The sequence below is a fragment of the Lutra lutra genome, chromosome 2 (genome assembly GCF_902655055.1).
Source record: "Lutra lutra chromosome 2, mLutLut1.2, whole genome shotgun sequence".
NCBI lineage: Eukaryota > Metazoa > Chordata > Mammalia > Carnivora > Mustelidae > Lutra > Lutra lutra.
Window position 1 is genome coordinate 89,485,616 of NC_062279.1, and position 20,223 is coordinate 89,505,838.

The 20,223-nt window shown below is 39.6% G+C and overlaps 1 protein-coding gene across 1 annotated transcript in view; it reads right to left on the bottom strand.

The window, feature by feature from the left end:
• Nucleotides 1-532: 532 nt before the first annotated feature.
• The window catches only part of SPARCL1 (SPARC like 1), a 50,478-nt gene continuing 30,787 nt past the window's right edge, over nucleotides 533-20,223 (bottom strand). Inside the window, exons 3-11 of the mRNA XM_047717936.1 lie at nucleotides 17,917-18,090; nucleotides 16,524-17,522; nucleotides 14,974-15,046; nucleotides 14,089-14,207; nucleotides 13,244-13,364; nucleotides 11,186-11,322; nucleotides 8,904-9,052; nucleotides 8,144-8,292; nucleotides 533-976 (exon numbers count right to left, since the gene is read on the bottom strand). Of these exons, the coding sequence (XP_047573892.1) occupies nucleotides 948-976; nucleotides 8,144-8,292; nucleotides 8,904-9,052; nucleotides 11,186-11,322; nucleotides 13,244-13,364; nucleotides 14,089-14,207; nucleotides 14,974-15,046; nucleotides 16,524-17,522; nucleotides 17,917-18,090 (1,950 nt within the window). The 3' untranslated portion in view covers nucleotides 533-947. The remainder of the gene's footprint in view (nucleotides 977-8,143; nucleotides 8,293-8,903; nucleotides 9,053-11,185; nucleotides 11,323-13,243; nucleotides 13,365-14,088; nucleotides 14,208-14,973; nucleotides 15,047-16,523; nucleotides 17,523-17,916; nucleotides 18,091-20,223) is intronic.

The window sequence follows — 20,223 nt, forward strand, 5'->3', positions numbered from 1 at the left end:
CCTTTACTGTATTAATAGTTATCAAAGAAGAAAGAGTTCAAATGAAAACAAAATTTCTCTTACGACCGATTTCTTGCTATCAATTTACAGTAGTAATAATTATCTCTGACTACATTGGACATTAAGACACTTCAGAGCTTTTTTACTGTCTGCATTATCTTTACATTACTTTTATTTTGAGGACACGAAATGTGTAGAAATTTTGTAGGGTCCCCCTTCCCCCAACAGCTGCATGAAAGTTAGAATTAGTTGTATTGAGCAGTGCATAATATCCATATTTTAAACTGAACTTAGTAGAAAGCACTTGAATTTATTTATTTTCTGTTTAAATTTACAATATGACAAAGGACATTAATAAACATCTACCATTTAGTAATTGAATATTTGTTTCCCATAGGAAACATCTCCCCCAACCACACTCACTTCTTTAAAGTAGTAGGATCTAGGAAGCACGATTATAATTTGATTTGAAGTGTGAGTTCTGAGTTGGTCTTTCACATATGCTTGTTTAAATAAATAACTGGAAATAAACTTGAGTAAGCATTTAGATTTTTATTAGGACATTAAGATGCTGAAAATAATACACATTAACAACAAAAGAACATTAAACTATTTTCTTGAAGTATACATGATATTACAAACAAAATGAATGTATTTTCTTCAAGTTTTATAATTAGTAAGTATCTCAAGTGGATGCAGAGAGTGATGACTTAAACTGTTCACTAACAGTACACAGTATTTTGCATACATTGACTTTATTTAAAGTTTTATTTCCAAAGCTAATGTTAAATGCTTGGTGCATACACTGTTAGCAAGCAATTACTCTCATTGTCTTCGCATATATTTTGCTAAATATAAATCTACAAGTATTGCAAATGCATATATTTTCAGGAGTGGTCAGGAACACGGGAGGATGCTGGAATGTTTGAATTCTCTCAAATCTTTATTCAAAACAGGAGGTTTTCATCTATGTCTTCTGTAAAAAACAAAAACAAAACAAAACACACTTTCAGAAAAATAGCCAGAGTAGTAATATAAACAAATAATGTCAGAGCTAGGGGATTAGAGAAACCATCTAATAAGACTGTAGGATGGTTCTTGACCCTGGTAGGGTGAAGCTTTTAAAAAGATACCATATGGGGACGCCTGGGTGGCTCAGTTGGTTAAGCAGCTGCCTTCGGCTCAGGTCATGATCCCAGCGTCCTGGGATCGAGTCCCACATCGGGCTCCTTGCTCATCAGGGAGCCTGCTTCTCCCTCTGCCTCTGCCTGCCATTCTGTCTGCCTGTGCTTGCTCTCTCTCCCTCTCTCTCTCTGACAAATAAATAAATAAAATCTTTAAAAAAAAAAAAGATACCATATGGTTTCAGTTGTATGTGGAATCTAAAAAACAAAACAAGTGACAAAACAAAAGGCAGAAATAGAGAACGAACTGATGGCTGCCAGAGGGGAGGGGTGGGGAGATGGGCAAAATGGGTGAAGGGGAGTGGGAGGTACAGGCCTCCAGTTACAGAAGTCACAGGGATAAAATAAAATAAGTCACAAGGATAAAAGGTACAGTGTAAGGAATACAGTCAATGGTACGGTAATAGCTTTGTATGAGGACAGAGGGTAGCTACACCTGCAGTGAGCATAATGGTAACATATAGACTTGTTGAATCCCTATACTGCACACCTGAAATTAATGTAACATGATGTGTCAACTCTACCTCAATTAAAAAAAAAAAAGATACACCCCCAAGCTGTTAGGGTACGGAGTCGACCACCCCTCAATTAGACAGAGAACACTCTCGATAACGCAAGTCGCACAGCGAGGTTTATTTCCAGCTCGCTGGGGTCCAAGTATCCGCCCGGCGCAGCGGGTTTCAACAAGGACCCTGAGCTCTCAAAGCCAAGGGTTTATATAGCATTTTCAAGGCACTTTTCCACAGCTACATACATATCTTGCGCCCCACTTGGACAGTTTAACTTTGTTTAACCTTTTGCCACCCCGGCGTCACCCTGGAGCCGTCCTGGCGGTTCAGTGAGATTTAGGTATAGAAGAAATTTAGCTTTATTTACGTTTCCTTCTGCCTCATCCTTCCTCAGTTTTATGGTGGGGAGGGCGACCTTAGGCCTCGAGGTACTGAGCCATTTGTCTCTGGAAATTGGGCCATTGAAAAGATGGCCTTTTTGTTGTAAATCACCAGGACATTTGCAAACCAAGGAAGACTCCTGTCTTGCAGGATTGTGATCTCTGCAAGTTAACTCTTTGTTTTCTTTAACATTTGGTCCCTGTGGCGCCACCACCTAACCGCCCTGGTGGTATATGATTAAGTTGTTTTTGCAGGTTTTAGCTACTTTCTCTAATCTCAAGTTCCGTGTGCTCTGTGGGCTGGTTAGGGACGCTCAGTAAAATGGCTTCCCGGCCCTCAGGTGGCCATTCTTCTGCTAACCCACTCCTATAGAGCAAGGTGCCGGCTTTTGCTTTGCCAAGATGGCTGTACTTATGTCAGGGCTAGACTCGAGGTGGGTACAGCCTTGTTTTTCTTGGCCTCCACACTTGAAGCTGGTTTCCAGGACTTGTTTTTAAGCAGGGACAGTAAAATAGGTCCTTACAAAGCCTTATCCCTGGCCTCCTGAATCAGAACTTCCAGGGATGGACCAATGGCATGTATACATTTAAAAAGCTCCATTGGTAGTTCTAATGTAGGGTTGGGAAGCATTGATAGAGGCCCAGCCAAGAAAGAGCTGAGTATACTAACCTCCAAGGATTGTTAAAACATAATAGGAATAAGTAGAAGTATAGCGCCAATTAAATCCAATTTCCAACCAAGTAATTACTACTTTTTGTGCATGCACGAGAGCGAGTTAGAGAAAGAATGCATGCACCAGAGTTGCGCCTGGGGCGGGGGCAGAGGAAGAGTGAGAGAGAATCTTAAGCAGCCCTCACAGCCAGTGTAGAGCCCAACACAGGGCTCGATCTCACAACCCTGAGGTCATGAACTGAGCTGAAATTGATAGTCAAATGCTTAATGGACTGAGCCACCCAGGTGCCCCTCCAACCAGGTAATTATAAAAGAACTTGTTGCCACACCTATGGAAGAAGACAGCATCCCTTAGGGGTTATGAGACCACTCCTACCTACGTGGCCCACCCTCACTCAATAATTGTTGAACAAATACTTAAGCAGATGATCTTGGAGTATATTAAACTAATACCCTGTCTGGAACACCAGGTAATTTTCCTGCCCAATACAAGTCTGTGCCTAAGAATAGGAAACATTACAAACTTTGGCATATTTCTTTTGAACAGTGGCTTCATTTTGTAAAATGGACATTTTAGGCTCACTACTTGTAAATTTACTTACTGTTGTGCTCATACTTCTTGTCTTCTTTCTGTTGTTTGGATGAGAGATATCCTTCCTGCTGACTTTAGGCTAATTCTCTGCCTGTGCCCAGGATCTCTTCTGACCTCTGAAATTCTCCCGTAATTTTCCTCTTTTGCTTCTTTTTCTTATATCTTCTACCTTTCCTTCCTCCCTGGGCCCTTCCTATTAGCATTTAAATATGCTGCATATCCAGCCTTGAGAACAGCACCTGGCTCCATGTGGACCATCAGGAAACATCTGTTGAATGAATGAATGGGCCAGTACTCAAGCTTATTTTATTCCCTGAAGTGCTTCTCTCAACTTTATATCCCTCTTTAGCTCTATCCTGCCTTCACACAGCCACTCTTTACCATTTCTCATCTATTCTTTCTCAGTCTGTAGAACCTGGCTTCCATCTCTACCATTCCTCCAAAATCGCTCATACTAGGGCCACCCAGGATATCCTTAGGTCTGTGTAAAAGGAATATTCTTCTTAGTCTTTTATCTTGACATCTCAGCAGAATCTGGCACTGTGATCTCTTCCTCCTCTTCAAAAACCTCCTTTGACAAGGCTCTATCCTGTTTTCTTTCTTCCTTTCAGGAGACTTTTCATTCTCTTTCATGAGCTCCTTCTTTCTCCTCTATCTATCATCCAGATGTTGTTCCTTGGTGTTCAACCCTAGAGCCTTCTCCATGTAACTCAACACATTTTTCTTGGGAAAGCAATTCCCTTCTATGGTGCTAATTACTTTCTGTATGCTCATAATCCTCAAATATGTACTTAAGTTCCAAAATCCCATCTTGAAAAGCTGACTCATGTATTTATCTATCAACTGTACATTGTCTCCCACGTACTTAAAAGTTCAACATGTCATAAATGGAAGTTATCTTCCCCAAATCTGCTTCTGTTCTTGTGTTTTCTATCTCTGTGTCTCTGTTTACCTGCCTGGCCTGAGCAGGGAACCTGAGTGTCATACTTCTCTTCCTCTCAATTTCTCTACTGTCTGCTCCCTGCCCCCAAATATTTCCTAGCAAACATTGTCTTAGATATATAGATATAGATATAAAAATATCTACAGATATAGATACAGAAATATCTATACATCTTGAATATGTTTATATTCTTGAATATACCTGGAATATGTTTATATTTTTAGATACATCTTGAATAGGTTTCCTTCTTTCCCCCCCACTGTAACTGCCCTAGTTCAAGTTCTCATCAACTGTGCCTGAACTTACCAAAAGTCCTATCAACTCTTCTTGGGCTTCTCCACAATGTAACCAAAAGAATTTTTCTTAAATACAGATCTAGTGAAATCACTCCCTTGTTTAAACACTTTCATGATCCTCCAGTACTCTTAGGATAATGTCTTTAACTGGTTTAGTTGGACCTGCATGATCTGACTCGTTTGCTCTGTTGGTCTCACTTGGAAGGTTCTTCTGAAGATTAAAGTGGATATATGGTATGTCATGGGCACTAAATAAGTAAGACTCCTTCACCTTTTAATTAAACCTCATTTTTACACATAAGGAAAATGAGACTTGCTGAGGTTAAGCGGTATGCCTTAATTCACATAGCTAGTGAATGACAGAGCAGGAATATTTGAGCACATCTAGCTCAGATAAAAGTCAGTTAAAATTCAGGAAAACACTGGCTAAAATTTATCTCGTCCTTCTGTGGATTTCTCAGCCATGAGGGAAGGAAGGACGTGCTTAGAAATATTTAGTTTTGTTTTCCCTAGCTACTTCCCAAAGCAGTAACTTGTTTACTTATTCTGACTGAGTATTAAATATCTGCTTTATTGGTTGACTATGTGATAATTCTTTCCCTTCTTCAAAATAATGTAATCATGGCCAAACCACAGTGAACAAACAAGATCATTAGGAGCTTTTCAAGTCACTGAAGTCTAAGTCCTTCCGGCTCCTCCCAGACAACCACCCTGCACAGAGCCTGAGTGAGACTACATGCTGAAGAGGTGCCAGAAGTTTCCGAACAGCGAAGCACAACTGGTTTCCTTAAATAAATGGCCTCTGTTGCAGTTCGATTATTCCGCTAAAATCAAGTGCAATATTAAAGGGCATACACAAATATGTCCTGTCCCAGCTAAGTTTTCCCCCTCTTGATAATGGTGGAGTAGAGGGAGTAGGGTGGGGTGGCTCTACTTGGGTATATTTTGTCCTTTTTTAAAAATTTAAACTCAATTAGCCAGCATATAGTACCTCATTAGTTTCAGATGTAGTGTTCAATAATTCATCAGTTGCGTATAACACCCAGTGTTCATCACTTCATGTGCCCTCCTTAATGCCCATCACCCAGTTACCCCATCCCCCACCTACCTCCCCTTCAGCAACCCTCAGTTTGTTTCCTAGAGTTAAGAGTCTCTCATGGTTCCTCTCCCTCTGATTTCTTCCCATTCAGTTTTCCCTCCCTTCCCCTATGATCCTCTGCACTATTTCTTATATTCCACATATGAGTGAAACCATATGATAATTGTCTTTCTCTGATTGACTTATTCCCCTCAGCATCATATCCTCCAGTTCTATCCACGTTGATGTAAATGGTAAGATTTCATCCTTTCGGATCGGTGAGTAATAATATTCTATTATATATATATACCGCATCTTCTTTGTCCATCCATTTGTCAATGGACATCTGGGCTCTTTCCACAGTTTGGCTATTGTGGACATTGCTGCTCTACACATTCAGGTGCAGGTGCCCCTTTGGATCACTACGTTTGTGTCTTTGGGGTAAATACCCAGTAGTGCAAATGTTAGGTCATAGGGTACCTCGATTTTTAACTTCTTGATGAACTACCATACTGTTTTCCAGAGTGGCTGTATGAAAAGCCCACAGCGAATACCATTCTCAATGGGAAAAAACTGAGAGTTTTTCCCTAAGGTCAGGAACACACCAGGGATGCCCACTGTCAGTAGCTGTTAACATAATACTAGAATTCCTAGCCTCAGCGATCAGACAACAAAAAGAAATAAAAGTGCTTGTGATGTCACATCCATATTGGCAAAGTGGAAGTCAAACTCTTGCTCTTCGCAGAAGACATGATACTTTATGTGGAAAACCCAAAGACTCCATCCCCAAATGGCTAGATTTCAAATTCTGTCCTTTTTAACATAGCAATTAGAAAAGGCAGTTTCAGCCATTTTTAGGAATATATTTGAATTTATAAGTACTGTGCTTATAGATGTTAGAAAGGAGTTGGTATTATTTATGCAGGTCTCAGTCTTACTAGCTTGTTAATTTCCTATCAGTGTTAACAGGATATAAACAGTATGTCATGGCCCACCTCCAAGAGCTCCTCCCGTATTATAGCAGGGTTGTCTGTCTGACCAACAGAATATAGAAGAAGTAATGTATGTTACTCATGCAGTTAGGTTATAAAAGACATTATAGCTTCAGTCTCTGTTTTCTCTCTGATCACCCCCTCTGGAGGAAACCAGATGTGGTGCTGTTAGCAATCCCATGGAGAAGACCACATGGTGAGGAAATGAAGCCTCCCAACATAGTGGCCTTGTGGGTGAGCTTAGAGCAGATCCCAAGCCAGAACTATCCAGGTAAACTAATCTTAGATTCCCGATCTTGGAAAGTGTGAGATTTTAAGCTTCTAAGTTTTAGAGTAATTGATTTTGCAGCAATAGGCAACCAATACACAACAGTTGGTGCTCACAGAAATACACATTCTTTGCTCATTACAGTTGTGTTTATTTCACAGAACAAAATTGCAGAGGAAAAGAGCTAAGCTTTTCTGCTTACCTATTTATCAATAAGTAAATTCTCCTACTCTCAGCTCTTTTCTTTAATATCAAGGCATTCTACATACCATGAAGAATATTTTTAAAGTGAAGGTCACAAAAGTTACCTCTTTTTGGGAAATTCTGACCTTTGATGAACTTACTTTTCTTTATTGATTGGCTGGACATTCATCTTACTCGTATGTTGTGAACATATGGATAAAAACCCTTGCTTTAGAGATTTGATGTTTACTGTTGATTTACATTGTGCAAGCGGTTCTGATTTTTCATTTTTTGAACATCTTTCAAATCTTGGTCATTAAAAACATGCTTGCTCATAAAAATCAGCCTTAACTTAGGAAAATAAAAGGAAATACATTAAGACATAACCTAGCAAAACGAATGTCTAAAATAAGTTCCTCCATCACAGGAGTAAAGAAAGAACCCTTTGATGATGATGATGATGATGATGATGATGATGATGATGATTTTATTATCATCATTTATATTATTATTATTACAACTACTATTATTTTTGTCATTGAAGATGCAGTCATGGATTAAAGGCATAATATCTGGACACATCCTGTTGTGATAGGAGGCCCAATCTTTAGTGTATCCATAATGAATTCTAAGATTTTTCTGACATCTCCCACTGGCAGAATCAGACTTGTTGTTTTACTCTTTACCTACGATTTTTAGAAGTTTGGACCAATACTCTGGCTAAGAAAGGATATAAAATCCTCCCTCCTTTCTCAGATGGGTGGCCTTCTGATATTTGGCACAGCTCTCGGGATTGATGTCATTTTCTTTGGTTTAGCCAACTGCTAAGACTTCGATGTATCATAAAAAGAGTATTGTAACGGAATAGGCAAGAACCTTGCCATGACAGTGTGTGCACTGAAGGAGTCCTACCTGTGGTGCTGCCACCTTTCTGTCTGGAGGTTTCCATCTGAGGATGCTGCAGGACCTCTCTAGGAGGGCTGCAGGGCTTAGGGCTCTGCTGGAGAAAAGGACACCCCTTCCCCCAGGCTGATGATGAATTTACCTTCTTTAATTCCAAAACAGTGGCCCCACTCCATCAGGGTGATGTGCTTATCCTTGTTGGGGTCACACTCCTCAAAGAAGCGAGTTATGCAGTGTTCCATGGGCACCAGAGATGCTCGCAAAGGAGCAAGCTCAGAATGAGTCAAGACTCTGCAATAAAGTGAATGACACTATGTTAAAGAGTAGCTTATATATTAAAGTTAATTTTTAGTATAACCAAGGCGTTTTTCTTCCACAAGGTTGATAAGCATGCCAAATAAATAGTATACTCATGAAAAACTGCAAATGAAATAAACTATTTAGGGGTAAGATAGACAGGGTTTGGGAGGTCACAAGGTTTCCTTCCTCACTGGGAAGTATCCTCCCACCATCTTAAATTTATAGGGATGCCCCCACCACATGTTTTTACAACCTGGCTCTTACCCACTGACCACAACTGATTGTTCTAGGTGTAGGCATTTGACCCAAGTTGGGCCAATCAGCTTATCTTGGGAATTTAGAATCAAGAATGAGAAAGAATTGAAGGAGTTTCTGTTGCAGGCTAGGTCTTAACACCTAAACTTGGGAACCGTGGTGTGGCCATATTCTGTTCTTTTCAAAACAGTTTTGTGTTTAGACACCTAACCACATATTTTTGGGATTGCAGTGTTCTAAATCAGAGCTGGGAAACTTCTAAATTTGTTTAGAATTATCTTTGTACAGATAACTAAGACATTATGTCAGGGCAATGACCTAGTAATGGAAAGGTAAAGAGTTTTTACCTGTCCATAGGATGTTGGTCGAGTTCACCAAACTGCCAGTGCACAGGATATACATACATGTGGTAGTTTTTCTTAAAGTCTCTTAAGAGAAGGTCAATGGAATGGTCCCCAGCCAAGAGCCTCTTTTCATCCAGGTAAATTTTCTTGACCTGGTATTGGAAGGGAGAAAATCATCAGGGAATCAGACAAGTGTAACTGAATTACCATTTGCTAAACTTTACTTAAAGAGTAATAGTGACACGACAGAGGAAAATAAGCCCAGACCATCATATGAGACCAAATAAAATACTTTTTCTTTTTTTTTTTTTTTAAAGATTTTATTTATTTATTCAACAGAGAGAGAGAGATCACAAGTAGGCAGAGAGGCAGGCAGAGAGAGAGAGAGAGAGGAGGGGAAGCAGGCTTCCTGCTGAGCAGAGAGCCCGATGTGGGGCTTGATCCCAGGACCCTGCGATCATGACCTGAGCCGAAGGCAGAGGCTTAACCCACTGAGCCACCCAGGCGCCCCTAAAATACTTTCTAATCAACACTATCGATTTTCTTAGTTCTACAGAGAATAACAGCTAACATTAAAAAAAAAAAAAAACCCAAAAACCCACAACCTGTGGTTTTCAGAAGAGATTTAAGTATTTTTTGATTTTTCTTTTAACCAGATACTATTCATCACAGTAGGAAAAGGTTTTAATGAAAGGGGCTGAACTGACTCACGCAAAAGCACTGGTTAGTAAAAAGTCTTCTTTTTCCCCTGGTGGCACACTCCATTCTTAGTTCTCTGTGTATTTTTGTCCAGTGTGTGCTTACAACCAGTCTAGCTGTTGTGTGACACCACTTAGCCATTCTCATTAGAATTTCTCTGTTTTGTATCTAATGCTCTCAAGGTTTTCATGGTGATATATTAAAGAGAGAGGACAGACATTATTTCCAGGCAATTCATGTAAAACTCTCAACTTGTGATGTTACTCATGAACTAACTGGAAGCAATTTGAATAGAACTACTTATTCCCAGGGCCTTCTCCACCAACCTCCCTCCTTGTTATCATGGATGAACTTCCTGTGCTCTGACTATAAGCTCGACCTTTCACAGGTGCTCAGGAGCCTGCCTACCCCTTTTCACCTCTTCAAGAACACTCAGTGGCAGCTGGGCAACTTTTCTACCCCTCATTAGTTTTTCCTTCTTCACTGGATTACTGGAGAGGCATACAAACGTTCTCTACCATCTCCCACTGGTAGATGGGACTCATATTCCCTTCCATCTGCCCCCCCATTTCACTTTTCACATTTATAGCAAATGCTGTGAAAATATTGTCTGTATTTGCTGCTTCCACATCTTTTCTCCTATTCTCTTTTGAACCCTGACCACTCAGGCTTTTCTCCTTTCCATTCTGCAAAAACAGCTTCTGTCAAGGTCAACTCTGGGACCACCACATGCCAAATCAGTGGCCCTCAGTCCTCATCTTAGAGCCTGTAAACAGCATTTGACACAGTTAATTCACAGCTTCCTTTTTGCTTAATTTTTTCTTCAGAGCATGTTTTATACCATCTGATTTTTCTTACACATATGTTTGCATATTTCTTTACATGTTTATATATGTGCATGTATGTTCATATTTGCAATATGTATATACATACATACATCTACACACACACACACACACTTATTTGTTCAGAGTCTCTTTGTCTAGAGTGTAAGGTCATGAAGGCAGAGATTTTGTTTGGTTTATTGCTGTATCTCCAGTACATAAATGAATTCCAGCTACCTAAGATGCACTCAATAGCTATTTGATGAAAGAATTTTCTCTGAGAACTTCTGGAATAAATATTCTAAACTTTAAAAACTTGCTATATTACTGACTTTGCAAGTAATATAGCATAGTAAGGAATTTCTCTTATACCATAAATCTGTATGGCCTAGGAAGGCAGAAAATATGTTTAAATTTAAATACTATGCCTGGCCCTGAATATAGAAATCCTGAATTGAAGTTTACTTTGCTCAACCAGGGCTTGCTCTGGGCGTGAGTTAAAGAGTCCTTGCTTGGGCCACCGCCCTTTGAGTAGGAATGAGGTGGTTTGGCCATGTCTCAAGCCTTGTGGCATGAATGGTGACCCCCTACTATTCTGTTAGTATGAATGAACTTACCAGGTGCAGGGGGAGGCAAAGTGGGCTCTTGCTGATATGCAGAGGATGGTAGGTCCCTCTTCCCCCCACCCATACATCTTTTTTCCTCAGGCCCTATAGGTAGACACTTAGGGATCTGACCCCCGGATGACTTTGGATAACTTACTTTATTTCTCTGCTTCTCGTTTAGATATCCAGTATGTTCAGGGTTTGCCTCATAGAGCTGCATGAGGATATTCTTGAGCCAGTCTCTCATCCTTAGGGGAAACTGAGTCACTTCAAAGTCTGTACAAATAGGAATGGCTGTTCCAAGAGGAAAGAAAAGGGATTTTTTTTAAAAAAGACTATTTATTTATTTGATAGAGAGACAGCGAGAGAGGGAACACAAGTAGGCGGAGTCAGAGAGGGGGAAGCAGGCTTCCCACCAAGCAGGGAGCCCGATGCAGGGCTCGATCCCAGGACCCTGGGACCATGACCTGAGCCGAAGGCAGACGCTTAACGACTGAGCCACCCAGGAGCCCCAAGAAAAGGGATTTTAACCTTTAGGTCCTACTCCTATCTTAAGGCAAGTCGTCACAACAGGAAGTCTAACAACATCCGGTGGCCGAGCACTCCCTCACTGTCTTACCACCACAACAGTGTGCTTAACCATGGCGGCCCAGCAGGACTGCCTAGCGTGCTTTATAAACACCTCAGACACGGCTTCCATTCAAGGAAATTCTGATGTGATTGCTTCGGAGTGGAGCTTGGGCATCAGGATGTTTTAAAAGATCCAAAGAACATTTTGATACACAGGCAAGGCTGAGAACCACTGTTCTAGAATCAGAAAGTGGGCATGTAGAGGTAGAGGACACAAGAACTCTTCATTAGTAGAAAAAAGACAAAAGTGGAACTTAGATTATTCTGTGGTAACAAATAATGTTCAATCTCAGTGGCTTAAAAGAACAAAGGGTTTGGTTCTTTTTCTTAGTTTTATTGAGATGTAAGTGAGTAAGTTCAAGCTTACTGTGTAAGTTCAAGGTGTACAGCCTAATGCCTGACATCCATATTTTGTGCTAGGTCTACTACAATAAGTTTAGTTAACTGTTATCATCTCATCCAATCACAAAAATTTTCACTTTTCCTTGCACGAGAACTCTCAGGATCTACTCTCTGAGCAACTTTCAGATGTACTACTTAGCAGTGTTAACTACCATCACTGTTTTGGACGTTTGAGTCCAATACAAGTTGGCAAGAGGGCTCTGCTCATGGCAGTCTCTCTGGGGCTCAGGATCATGAGGACACTACCATCTCCAGACAAGGTTGGGGCAACATAGACAACCACACACCAGCTCTTAAATACATCTGCCCAGAACTCACATGGAGGCTTTTGACTGAAATTTCATTGAGCAGCTCATATGGCCACATTTAACATCCAGAGGGCTGGGAAGTTTAATACTCCTGTGCATCAGGAAGGAGAAGAGAACTGGAAATATTAGTGAGCATGGTTAATGTGGAGAATTACTTAGTGATAAGGAGATCCAAACACACTTGAGAGTATCTTGGGGGAAGGAAGACAATTAAGAAAACTTCTGAAAGGATATATTGTTATAAAACTTCTTGGCGGAGACTTAGCATACATTGGAAAGAGGACAAGTAATTTAGCAAAATTCCAATGACTTGTCTCAGTTATTAAGTGGTAACATTACCATAGTGGTTCTGAACCCTGGCTGCACGTTAGAATTGTCTAGGTTACTTTAAAAACAAATGAAAAAACAATGCCAAAGCCCCAACCCCGTCCAACTCTATCAGTCTTATAATTAAAGCCTGGACATTTTTCTTTTTCTTTTCTTCTTTTTTTTTTTTTTAGATATTTTTTAAAATTTATTTTGACAGAGATCACAAGTAGGCAGAGAGGCAGGCAGAGAGAGAGGAGGAAGCAGGCTCCCCGCCAAGCAGAGAGCCCGATGTGGGGCTCGATCCCAGGACCCTGGGATCATGACCCGAGCTGAAGGCAGAAGCTTTAACCCAGTGAGCCACCCAGGAGCCCCTGGGCATTTTTCTTTCTCTTTTTCTTTTTTAAAGTCTCTCTAGTAGATTTTAGTGAGCATCCTAGGTTCAGAGCTACATTATTAGCCTTTTTCCGTTTGCATGTATGAGTATGTGTATATATTATTCAGATATGCAGAGATTCATCCCAATCCTCTCAGCAATGGTGGTTGGCAGAATAGTGATGGAATCTTACATTTGCAGGCTCCAAAATAATCCAGCTGTAGTTGGTGCCCTTTTTTGGTCCCTTCCAGTTTACATTTAGTAGCAAACAGATGACAGGAGCTAGGATAGGTCTGGTTGTCAGTGCCACAAACCTAGGACAGACAAGTGTGAGAAAAAGCTCATGTTTCTGAATGTACACTGGGGAAAGACCCTGCTCCTTAATGTTTATAGACTGACTGATCAACTGTGCCAACAATGTGGTCAGGTAAGTGAAGTTATTAGGATGATAACTGTCCCATTTGGTAAAAAAAAAAAAAAAAAAAGAAAAAGAAAAGAAAAGAAAAGAAAAATCAACTAAATTATACCAGGTGAAGAATTTAGTTTTAGATAAGCTCAGCAGAATGCAAACTGCAGATGTTCCGAGGATACAATGAATTTTAAAATGAGTTCTAAAGATCAATGCCATTATTACTTTTTTTTTTAAGATTTTTTTATTTGTTTATTGGACAGAGAGAGATCACAAGTAGGCAGAGAGGCAGGCAGAGAGAGAGAGAGGAGGAAGCAGGCTCCCCACCAAGGAAAGAGCCCGATGTGGGGCTCGATCCCAGGACCTGGGATCATGACCTGAGCCGAAGGCAGAGGCTTTAACCTAACCCTCTGAGCCACCCAGGCGCCCCTCCATTATTACTTTTTAGGGCACTGTAGAAACTCTTGGTTTTGCTGGTATTTGTTCCTGTTCAACATTATTTCAAGTATTAGATGATAAGCAGGACATCTGCCTTTTTTTTTTTTTTTTGCCAAATATTTCAATTGCAAACCACTTTCATTCAAATTGCTATTTGGGACCCTTTAGAGACCCTTTTGTAGAATACTTACCTGGTCAAGGAGTTTTGTAGGAGGACAAGTCACTGAATCTTGGCAAACACAGTGGGGATTTCCCTGTTGGTCAGCCTTACAGATGTGTCCTCTTTTACACTGGAAGTTCATGCAAGAATCTAACAGAAAATTTTGGACAAGAAGCATGAGCAAAGCTGAACTGAGTATGCAATCTCAAATTCATCCAGATGATTAGCTCTGTTTGCATTAAGGAGAAAAAATTTGAGAAAATATTAGAAGCCATTTTAATGGACATGTTAATGTCAAGATAGGGCCCTCTGGCATTAGACTGTTTTACACAATAGTTAAGATTTTCTGTGCAGTTTGAATTGGGAATTTAAAAACAACAACAACAACAAAACCAAACAAACAAAAATTAAAAAGAACAAACAGCTCTTCTTGGCCTGCCTACAATGGCCATAGTCTGGAGTCTATAATTCAAGGCTGTCCAAGTTGGTCAGAAGTTAAATAAGTCATGAAATTTTTATCATGTTGAAATTAAAAATGTTTGTGATTGGGGTATACAATTGGGAATTAGGTCTGAATTAAATAAGGTGTCTAAATTCACTAATAAGTTATGGATTTGAGATTAAATAAGGTAGAATTCATTCTTCTCAGAAGCAAAAGGATTTTGGAAAAATCAAGAATCTAGCTTTCATACTAGTATTACAATAAGACTTCCAGTTTGTAAACACATTTGCCCATAGTTGTATATCAGATGTGTGCAAGCGAATGTCAATAACTTATGAGAACATTTCCTTGGGGAGGATTTGGGAGAGGAAATTTCTGTGAAGCAGTGACAAATGATGGAATGGGGACAGCCTAAGTAACCATTCCATTTCTTCCTTGATACTGCCACAAGCTGCCTGCTTAGCCCGTACTCACCCCTACCATGCACCATTCTGTTGTCTTCATATGAACTTTCATCTTCTTTCGGTGAGCTCTCTGCTTTCTTGGCCTTTATAATAACAAGAGCAGAAGCTGAAGTCGATTTAGGGGAAAGCCATCATAATTTGTATTCCCACTGCATACCTTCACAAAGCTTTTCATACCCAAATCATTTCAGATCTCAAAAAGGTACCAGCTGTAATTGTGAAAATAGCAACACTTGGAGAACAGGAGCCATTTGTGTCTTCAATTGGATTCAGTGCTATATCTCTGGGGATGACTCAATCAAAGTTGGAACTAACATCTGGAGCAAAGTTGGAACCTTCCCTTTGGATTTGGGAAAACAGTAGAAATGTAGTATTATCGTGTGATTCCATAGTTAAGACACATTTACATTAGTAATCCCTATGAAGCTGTTGATAAAGTTTTCTTATCAGATTCCCTTTTTTTATTTTTTCAAGATTTACTTTTTTATTTTAAAGAGGGAGCGACCAAGTGGGAGGAGGAGGAGCAGGGGGAGAAGGAGAGAGAAACTCAAGCATGTTCCATGCTAAGCGTGGAGCCCTACATGGGGCTCAATCTCACGATCTTGAGATCAGGACCTGAATTGAAACCAAGAGTCGGATGCTTAACCAACGGAGCCACCCAGGGGCCCCAGGGTTCTGAAGGGTAATAAAACTCTTACCATAAAATGGCAGCAGAGGGCTCAGAAAGCAAGGTTACTGTTGACTTTGGCCACCAAAAGCTATGTCAAGTCCTACTGGGTGGCTGCTAGTGTTTTGCATGAAAGTTCGGAATGATTAAAACCCAGTAACAATATGGTTCTCCCCAACTCCCACTCTGCTGAGGTTTGCTTAATAAAGTTATAGCTGAAATCTTTATTCTTAATCCTTATCATTAAATCAACAGACATTCCTGGATCTCTTACTATGTTAGAGGCATTTTGCTAGACATTGGTGATTCAACTTGAATATTACATTGCATCTACTCTCAAGACATTGGAGCAATAGTTGTCAGTGTCTCCCAACCCTCAGATCTGTCAGAGTTTACCATTCTAGTTCACTCCAGCCACTTTCAATTGCCTGTATCTGTGCCTCTGTGCCCAAAATATCATGGCAATCTATCTGGCCTGCTCAAAGGAGAGACCAAAAGTGCTGGGGAATTAATACCTCTCCTAGCAATTCTCAGTCTGCATAAAGCCCTAGCTCCCTCGCTCTCCAGATGGGGTAATTCAGAGAAATGTGCTTTAATTATGTACCTTTGATTAGCTTCCTTTCCTTCCCTGTATCATGTTCCACTCCTATTTGTTCCCTGAACTTGTCAAACTGTACTAAAATCCAGGATCTGCTTCTAGGGGAACCCAAACAAAACAGGCACTTTCAGCCTAGTGATAAAGACACAGAGGGAAATAAGTAATCTTGATGTATTTTCATAATGTGCCGATAGAGATAGGCAAAGGAGACTGTGAGAGCACAGAGAAAGGTCATGGCTATGTCTTGATAAAGCTAACTTCTCTATCGGAAAAGCATTATTGTAAAGAGTCTCACCTCTTGGTATTCTCCAGGCTCACTGGCATCTACGTTCCCATTCTCATGTGCTCTCTCTCTCTCTTTTTCTTCTTCATATTTGAGGTTATAGGCAATGGATTGAGATCTTTCAGCCTCTACGAAGGTCTCACTTGGGATGAATTCGTAGTCATCACCTGCATCGTGTCTGGGGTCATCATCACCATCAGCATTAGCTCCGTGATTTCTGGGCATGATGTTACCAGCTTCAGTAGGCTCCACAGGCAGAGCTTCAGAAACAGACTTCTTATCTATCTCCTCATGGTTGCTGATAACATCAGGTTTTTCTTCTTGGCTCTGCCATTCAGCATCTTGATTGTGCTTGTTAATTTTTGATGCAGTTTCATCTTCCATTTCTGCATTGGAACTATCCTCTTCTTGTTCTTGGTTACCCTGATCAAATTCATCTTTCTGTATCTTGCTTACTTGAGTTGGCTGACTGGACTCTTCCAAAACATCATCAGATTGGGTACTGTCTTCTTCCTCCTTGCTGTTAGAATGCTCCTTGGGAAGTTCTCTCCCCCTTTCTTGGTTATCGTTGTGGGTACCAACTTCTCTGGGTTCTTCTTCCCCTTCCTCTTCTCCATTGGGAATATTTGGATCCTGCTCTTGGTTTCCTTGATCACTTACATCTTGGCTATCTTTGTTGCTCCTATTCAGCTGAGGATGTAAATCGTTTATTGGTTGTTCCTGTTCTTTTTCTGTTTTTGTAATGCTTTCTTGTTGGTTAGGATCTATAGTGGAACTAATATTAGGAGCAAGGGAATCAATGTTCTCTGGGACTTTTTTCTTTTGAGGCTCACCCCCATCTTCTTGTAGGTCCAATGTACCTTCAGACGGTATATACTCCAAATTCTCACTTAAGTCACTTTCACTTTCCTCTTCATCCTGTAATCTGAGCTCTGGACTGTAACTCTGGTCCTGATCTGCTGACTGGTCATGATTTTCCTCCTTTGACTTTAGTACTGAAGATTTTTCAGCCTTAAAAGAAAAGAAGTTTACTCTTGAAACAAATGATAATGGAATATCTATATTTTATTTATAATTCATAAGCCAACACTTAATATTATTACTCTTTATCATCGCATAATATCAAGTAAACTCATATATGATGTTCTCCACATTCTATAGCCAAGAGTTTAACTTGAATTCAAATTTTGTGATACGACATGATTATATATATATATTATATTGGCCGAAGGTATAAAACTTATTCTCACAGTTCTTCTGGTGATTGGAGACAGTTGATGTGATCACTGTCTTTTAAAAATTAAACTGAGATTAGTGAGAATGAGGTAATATCCTTGACTACGCTTTGAAATTGAGACCTTTGGAAAATTTTAAAATTGTAACAGTGTAACCATGTTACTTTTACCTTATGGTTTGGATGATCTACAGACACTGTAATTTCCTTTTCATTTTCTGCATCTTCAACCCTTAACATGGGGATTGCAGTGTTGTTAGGTGTTACTAGTATTTTAGTCTGTTGGATGGAACTCAAGGAATCAGCAGTTGGTTTGGAATGATCAGACAGGAACCTTGCACTTGTCTGAAAAAATTAGAAATTAGCTCATGTTATTCATGTCTAGATGTTAACATTTAAAATTTCCAGTTACTCTTTTATTGTCATCATTATTAGTAGCAATATGCTTCATACATAATAACACTTAAAAGATACTCTCGGGGCACCTGGGTGGCTCAGTGGGTTAAGCCTCTGGCTTCGGCTCAGGTCATGATCCCAGGGTCCTGGGATCGAGTCCCAAATCGGGCTCTCTGCTCAGCGGGGAACCTGCTTCCTCCTCTTTCTCTGCCTGCCTCTCTGCCTACTTGTGATCTCTCTCTATCAAATAAATAAATAAAATCTTAAAAAAAAGAGACTCTAGAATTTTTAAGAATATAAGCAAATGTCCATATTATAATGTTAAATGAAAACAGAATCACAAATATATTTAAGAAAATGTTATATATGCAGAGACTAGGTGAAAATGGAGCAAAAATTATTTCAATAACAGTCATCTTTGAGTTTTGCAAGTATTTTCTGTGCTTTTCAAACTTTTAAAAAAATATAATATTCATACTTTATAATTTTGAGAACTGTTGTTTAGCAGAAAGTCCAAGTGAAACTAAATTAACCAAAGGATGTAACACTACATTTCCTTAAGTTAACTTTTTTTTTCTTAAGTTAACTTTTAAGTAACTGCTGCTAGTTAGCAGAAAAGATATAAACTTTTTATTCAATATTTATTTTCTTAACACTATCAGCCTTATATCCAAAAAGAAATCTTACAGTAAAAAATAATTTAATGTGGAACTAATTCAAAAGTTGTGTGAAACAGTACTCTTCTTTCTAGTCAAGAAGAGGTATGGAGTATTATTTCAACTAGGGGGATGGTTCTATTTCTAGCAAGACTAAAGGCCTAGATGAAGAGCGGGCAGTGATTCAATGGAGAAGTTTAACAATGGACTTAGAAGAGATCTCCCTTCAAGTCTTGACTCTGTTATTAAGAATCTGTCACTTGACAAACTGTAAATCTCTACTCTGTCATCTATCAAGTTGAAATAAGCAGAAATATCAAGATAACTTTACACATATATTAAAGTCTGGAAATTGAAAAAAACTACCCAAGTGAAAAAATGACTGTTGTTAGCAGTGGTATGATACAGTGGTAACATTGTTAACTGTCTGATACTGTAAGCAGGCATTCACCACAAATCTTTATCGGAGAGATACTACGGATGCTCAGATGTCAGCAGATCTAGGTGTAAGTACAGAACTCAGATCCTATTTTCACTGACTTGTCTTTATGATTACATTCTGTTGTACTGATTATATAAGGAAAGACATGGCATACAAGATTCATTTTAGATGCTGTTTGCTCTCTTGCTTTCTTATCACCTTCTCAACTAAAAGGAGTAATGATATTTGAAAAAATTTCCAAAGAAGCCATTTATAAGAGAGAAAGGAGAAAGAACGGTGGCCAGTCTGGCAGATTGCCAGCAGAGACATCATGGAAGGCAATGGAAGGAGGAGATTTTAGCTTATTAGTGGGGAACCGCGCCCCACTCTCTGCACCCTTCTTCCTCTGCTCTGCCTCCTTAGGCTGGAAGAAATGCAAAAAAAGCACAGCAGCTTTTCTTCTTTCAGAAATTTTCTGAAATCAAATTCTATTTTATTATTATTCCCACAGCTATAACAACATAACATCTGGAAATTTGTGTGGAATCTCCTAACCACATAGAATCCACTTACTTGTGTAGAATTCAGGCAGGTGAGGAAAATGATACAAGATTTTTAATGGGTAAACCGTATGAGAAGATATTTAGCTTTTTAGCATCTGACTGGATCTGCACAAGGAACTGTCCTAAAGAAAAAACATCTAAAATGTGTCTACATGTAGATGTGTTATTCAAACATTTGGTTGAGAGACACTTTTGATGTCTGTTTACATAGTGGCAACAGCTGCAAGGGCAAAACACATTTTTAGGAGAAAACAATGGGTCTGTGGAAGCTTCTTTCTGTGCTGAACATAATTTATCCCACTTTTGTAATTTCAGAGGACAATGTATAATTTCAGCTGGAGTAGCTCCAGTTACTTAAGCATAAGCCCTAGCAGTGTTGTCATACACTCTGTTTTCTAAGAACTGCCTGGTCTGGGCGGCATGATGTTTGTCTTTGCTGACA